The 6,484-nt window shown below is 40.4% G+C and overlaps 1 protein-coding gene across 1 annotated transcript; it reads left to right on the top strand.

Annotated features, from left to right (window-relative positions):
• LOC144512786 (homeobox protein engrailed-1-B-like) lies at positions 1–4,673 on the top strand. Its single transcript, XM_078243714.1, has 2 exons — positions 1–854; positions 3,894–4,673. Exons 1-2 carry the CDS (start codon positions 320–322, stop codon positions 4,214–4,216), a joined length of 858 nt encoding a protein of 285 aa, XP_078099840.1. The 5' UTR covers positions 1–319; the 3' UTR covers positions 4,217–4,673.
• The last annotated feature ends 1,811 nt before the right edge of the window (positions 4,674–6,484 follow it).

Here is a 6,484-nt window from a genome sequence, read left to right as displayed (position 1 = left end):
CACACGGGGGGGAGATAACGGTTTTAGGAGAGTTTAGGAAGAGCGAATACACAGATATTATGCTGCACCGGAGAGAGGCAGGGACACTGGTTATAACGTGGAGCTGTTCGCTATGCCAGGTCTCGGAAGGTTTTAGGAGACGACATGTCGCCGCTCTAGGTGATATTAAAAATTAACGCAGGTATTTGTTTGTTTTATTCTAGCGAGGAGGCTTGTTTTTACATGCTGTCCGTCTAAATTGGATACCGAAGGGGGCGGGAGCGCGAGCAACAAGTGGAGTTTGGCGTGGAGAGGCCGACAATTCTCACCATCACCAGCAATGGAAGAGCAAAAGGAGCCAAACAGCAGCCTGGACTCGACCGAGGAGGAGAGCATGTCCCTGTCGCCAAACCTCCCATCCCCTCCCATGATTTTACCCCACCAGGCCGCGCAGCAGGCTCACAGAACCACGAACTTTTTCATAGACAACATCCTCCGGCCAGACTTCGGCTGCAGAAAGGAGCCGAGCTACCGCGACCGGACGCCGGGCAGAGAAAACGTCAACCCGCTTGGAGCGAGGCCGCCGCCGCACACCGGCAGCCTCTGCCTGGACTCCAACTGCAGCAGCGACAGCACTTCTTCTTCGCCCTCCTCCTCCTCGTCGTCCACGTCCTCCTCGCCTTCGTCCAAGCAGAACTCGTTGAAACAGGGCGAACCGGCGAGCAACGGGTCCGGTAGATACGCAGACAGCCCCTCGTCAATTATGGTTGTGAGTGGCAGCAATGGAGGATCTCCGGCTATAACGAAAGAAAGCCAGCCGATGTTGTGGCCAGCTTGGGTTTACTGTACACGGTACTCGGACCGTCCCTCATCTGGTAAGGCGCTAGTAGTAGTCCCCGAATACCGCCTGATGGGTGTTGAGTTCACTTCCCTGTCTTATAAAGTATAACTAAATTCCTTAGTGGTCTGATATTAACCTCAAAGTTATTCGTATGAGAGGGAACTTAAGGTTGGCATATCAATATTGTATTTGTCTGTAGTAGCCTATACTACTTCCCAGTGTGGCTTTAATTAAAACCGAGGATTTAAAAAGCCATTATAAAAGCCATTTTGAAATAAAATATCAAACAGACATTACCCAAATAAAAATGAATATAAAAAATAGAGTGTACATGGGAAGCATAAGGTTTCTAAACTATTACTAATTCCCATTACTCCACTCTCTCAAACCAACACACACAAAGACACAGAGATAGAAATATAGAAGCACATTATTGCGATAGAGTGTCTCATATTTGTTACAGGGTATTTATTAATGGCATATACAATAAATCAGCTTAGAAATCGGCATAATCTCCAATGCAATTCAATGTGCAAATTCATCACATTGTGCTTTCAACTTTTAAGTAATAATGTCTCACTGTGCACATTTGTTTTCGTTGGGTAAGAACAATGAGACTTATTTTGATCTTCTCTCTTCGTCAGCATAGACAGCAATGTTCCCAAAAATATATATAAAATATATTGAAAGGTGATAATTGTGGTAAATAACATAGCTAAACTACCAGTAGACTACTCCTCTGTTTGAATTAAAATTAGTTTAGCACGTATGACGAAAAGCATTAGGCTACATGGCTCAAAACACGCACAAAAATATCAATCATTTACGGCAATATTAAACAATAGTTCAATCATACAAATATGAAATTATGACTTAGCTATGAAGAAATGACTTTTGAAATGCTATCAAACAACGTCACAGAGTCACCCTCACCAGCCTACAAAACACTATTTTACCCAAATAAATGAAATGCTCATTTTTAAATGCAGTGTTTTAAATGGTTTCCTTGAGTGTTCAGACTTTACGTCGTTTTAAAACTATATTAAATAAAGGTGATGCACTGGAGTGGGTTAGGATGTCCGCCATTGTTGTAATTTTTTTTTGAAAAAATAATGAAAGTATACAAATCAATAGGCTATTATTAAAGACTATTTTTTGATTCACTCCAAATCCTGTTGCCTGTGAACCTGAATGGTTTTGTGACTGCCAGCTGATGTCAGCTGGTCCAGACGATGCATTCGGTGCTTGGTGACATCACTGGAGGGTTAAAATACATTAGCTCGATCATTTACAGCTGAAAGAAATGTTCTTAAATAATAACAATTATAAGAGCACAGAATGAAGTCCGAATTCCTCGTTAGTATAATTTTCTAAAAGTGATTGACCTCATCGTTTACACCTAATTATGAAGAATAATGTTGATGTAGGCTATGCATGTTTGAAAACAAAAAATAATGACGTAGCAGTTTACACTAGGCTACAGCCTATCCCTGATGGTGATGATGTTTTTAATAGCTTTGTGCTTTTCATGGTCATGATAGTGTTAAAGTGATAAGAGATGAAAGGCAAAGGCCCTCCGTTTAATTTGATTTTTTTTGTAGCTTTCCTTGATCTACACGGCATGAGGGAGGATAGTATAACGTTTATAGCCTACTGCTTTCTTTGAATCTCTCTTAAATTGTATTAAAATAACAACCATCTTAAATTATTGGGCTCTGGCTGCACAATGCATGACCTGCAGCATCTTAAAATCACCGCTTTCACTCACAAATGTGGACAGTTAGATTAACCATGTCCACATTAACCGATCCAATGCAAATCCTGCTCCATAGCTGTGTGACTATAGATTACCGGTACACTTTTTTTTACATGAGCTGTTTTCGATGCATGCATTTCGGCAACATTTATCCACAAGTCAGCACAGCCCTACAGCCATTTATGATAAAGTAATCCTGCGCCTGGATCAACGATGGATATCAGTAATTGTAGCCTAAAACAGGATATGGAAGTTTGTTTTTTTTGGCAAAGAAAACGGCGGTGAAGTGGACCTGCGAAGTCTGCAATGGGACTTTTGTTAAAAGCAGCTTATTCCATCTGAACCGTGGCAGCGGGTTGCTGCTTGTCTTGGCGAGGGATCCAGTCAGATGTCACGGGCCTGAACTAGACTTTACACAAAGGCCCGCCTGCATCTAATGTAGCCTATACCACATCCAGACCCCAACACCTCACGCACGTTTATTCCAACTAGGAGGACATTTATTCTCTCGACCATTTCCCCCTTCGCAACAAACCAACTCTTAAAAATCATAAGGAAATTGTCGAGCCAAAGTTAATTTGGATAGTTGTGTAATTGGACACTGCCTGTATGAAGGCAATGTGTCTTTCTTCTGCTAATTATCTTCCACATTAGAGTAAGTCATGAACACACATATGACCTGAAGAGGCCTAAATCCAGTGGTTACGGTCAAATTAAATGGTCAAATGAGTTAATATTAGCTGATTTGTTGTTAACCATCACGCGTCAGTGTATGGCTTTCCAACCTCAATGATACATCGCTGTTGCGTGCAGGGCGGAGGAAAACGTCATTCGTATTAAAATATAGCCTATTTTAATATGAATGATTAAAAACATAAAATGATTCCGCCGTTTCTGTTATATGTAGGCCTACACACTGCAGTGAGTTAGCAGTTATATGTGTGTAGTTTTAAAGGTTCCTATATCCTAGTTTCAGGACGATGCCAGGCAGGCCAATGGCATGGTGATGTAAACTCAATTAATCGAAATTGGATCATATTATACTGAAGAAGAGTCGAGCAGATAGTGGAGAAATAAAGAAATGATCGAAACTAGAGAGCATTTCCATCAGGACACTTTGGTGAACCCACATGTGATCATATGGAGCAGATAATAACTGGCGCAATCCTCACTAATCATCAGGGAGACGCTCAGTCGACATTAGCAGGCGCTTTAATGCTAAATAGTAGAGGGACTTTGTGCGCCTCGTGTGTAACATTGTGCTCGTGTTCCAGCAGTAGAATAAATATTTTATTTCCATTGTTGTTTGCACGCCAGGCCCAAGGACACGGAAACTGAAAAAGAAGAAGTGCAGCACCAAGGAGGACAAGCGGCCCCGGACAGCGTTCACGGCCGAACAGCTGCAGAGACTGAAAACCGAGTTCCAGGCCAACCGGTACATAACGGAGCAGCGGAGACAGGCCCTGGCCCAGGAACTCAACCTCAACGAGTCCCAAATCAAAATCTGGTTCCAGAATAAGAGGGCCAAGATTAAAAAGGCCACCGGCTACAAGAACGGCCTGGCCCTGCAGCTCATGGCCCAAGGACTGTACAACCATTCAACGACCACCGTGCAGGAGGACAAGGAGGACAGTGAATAACGTGGCCCGGACATTCCCCTGCTGCTGAGGGCCGCCACCTGACTGGTTTGGCTTTTGGACATAATGGAGAGGGGGAAAAATGAACTGGAAGTGAGGGAGACGCTATTTAAAAACACAGATTTCTGTTTATGGTAACAGTATACGGACATAATTATATGAATGAACGATCGTTATTAAAGTTTATATAGCCAAACAGTTATCATGTTGTATACAGTATATTTAATTTCATCTCTCACCCGGTTCATTTCTGTCTGTCTCATTGTTTCTAGGATGTCTCATTGGCTCGATAGGTTTTTGTGGTCCCCCATATTTGCGCCACATTTTCCTTCAAACACATCAGTCCGCAGACTCAAAACAAGCCAAAGATTTTAATATGTTCACATGTAGTCTGAAATAAAGAAAGAGAACGGTAGATATGGACTACATTTTTCTTTCTTTCATTCGTTTTCAACATCGTTTTTGGTGGAAAATGTTAAAACCTATTATTCAATATGACTGATCATTTGTTTAGAGGAACTTATTTTTAATACCATAATTTAAATGAACAAGGAGAAAATGTTTTATTATAATTTTTGTATTATAATTTGTCACTTCGACCACAGAACTAGCGTGAACTGGACTTCCCCACATGCCTATATATGAACATAAAACATATAGTTCAACGCAGCAATTTTAAAGGACCAACCCGTATTTTATAATAGGCTTTTAAATTCTCTCTTTATTTTTTCTTTTTTTAAGATAAAAGATTTTTCTTTAGTAAATATATATGGAGTCTTAAATGTTTTATTATTTTGTTATTTGAGATGGGGCAGAGACAGAAATACAAAAATATAACACACACACACACACACACACACACACACACAAGGAATCCCACAGTTCCTGTTTCACAGTTCATGTATCCCTATAATCAGACACTGCTTGTTTCTCCATAATGGATAACATTTCACCTATTAATCTATTCTGGGCATTTACAAGATTCAACATCCCTGGTAAACTCTCACTCAGAGACTATAGGAGCCTTACTGAAATGAATACATTTACTAAAGAAACCTGTCAGTGTACTTCTCAGTCTTTCTGCTTTAGGGAGAAACATGGGATATATGTGGCCTATTTGGCCTTATGTGACCTCATGTTCAGGTTTGATAGAGCCTGGGTGTGAACTCTGTGACATGGCATGTGTGTGTGTGTGTGTGTGTGTGTGTGTGTGTGTGTGTGTGTGTGTGTGTGTACTCCAAGGTCAGCAAGAGCAGACAAAGTTAAGGGTCTCAGCATTGTCTGATTATGTAAAAGTTGTTTGCACCGCATAACTGTTATTGAATATTTCAACAAGTCACGGAAGGGTTTTTATTTCTTTCTTTTTTAAGGGGATGGTTTAAGGGAAAACACACCACATTCATATACAAACACTCACGTCATTTTAATTTTACTGGTGTGAAAAACAGTCCATTTTAATCCCCATAATCTCCAGCAATGTGGTAAAACACATATACAATCATGTGAAGAAATTAGGAAACCCATGCTAAAGTTGACTAAAAAAATCATCTTTAGGAAATTGATCTTTGAAAAAATGAGGAAAAATCCAATCTTTAAGGACACCAATTTTCTTTGTGAATGAATAATGTATCGTAAATATATAAATGTTCTTCCTTAAAATACAGGGGGCATAAGTAAGTACACCCCTATGTTAAATTCCCATAGAGGCAGGCAGATTTCTATTTTTAAAGGCCAGTTATTTCATGGATCCTAATCCTAATTTTTTCACATGACTGTATTTAGGAGGCTATTATAGGTCAGTTACTAGGGGTGCTTTTATAATTGTCATTTGCCCTCACTTTCCCTTAGGCCTAAATCCAGTTCAGCTCTGACCAATATTCAATGTGTACAGCATGGGAGCAATCCTTCCCATTTTTAGGCAAATATGAAGTCCCAACCCAGCCCCCTGTTATCCTAAAACGTCCCTCCTAACAAATAATTTTGCATAAAATGAGGCTTACACTTAAAACGCAAATGACCCATGAGGTCAGGACTTATTTTGAAATCTTCTAATAATTGTGCCATGATAATATAATGCAGATTTTTTCCCCTAACATATAAATACGCCAGAAGAGAGATCTTATCTTGATTTTATTGTTTATTTGGCAGAAAAAAAAAGAATGGTTTAAGGACTAGGAGCACGTTTGAAGTGGCAGGATGTCGTCTGAACAACCCGAGGCAAACCTTTTAACACACACAACTGTGCTCCAAACCAGCAACACAGACTGACGT

The sequence above is a fragment of the Sander vitreus genome, chromosome 24, assembly GCF_031162955.1.
Source record: "Sander vitreus isolate 19-12246 chromosome 24, sanVit1, whole genome shotgun sequence".
NCBI classification, from domain to species: domain Eukaryota; kingdom Metazoa; phylum Chordata; class Actinopteri; order Perciformes; family Percidae; genus Sander; species Sander vitreus.
Note: the sequence above shows the minus strand (reverse complement) of the source record. Positions and strands in the feature narration are given on the sequence as shown.

Coding starts and splice junctions, on each gene's coding strand:
- LOC144512786 (XM_078243714.1), top strand. CDS start 320: ATGGAAGAGCAAAAGGAGCCAAACAGCAGCCTGGACTCGACCGAGGAG. Junction 855..3,893: donor CTCGGACCGTCCCTCATCTG/GTAAGGCGCTAG, acceptor TTTGCACGCCAG/GCCCAAGGACACGGAAACTG.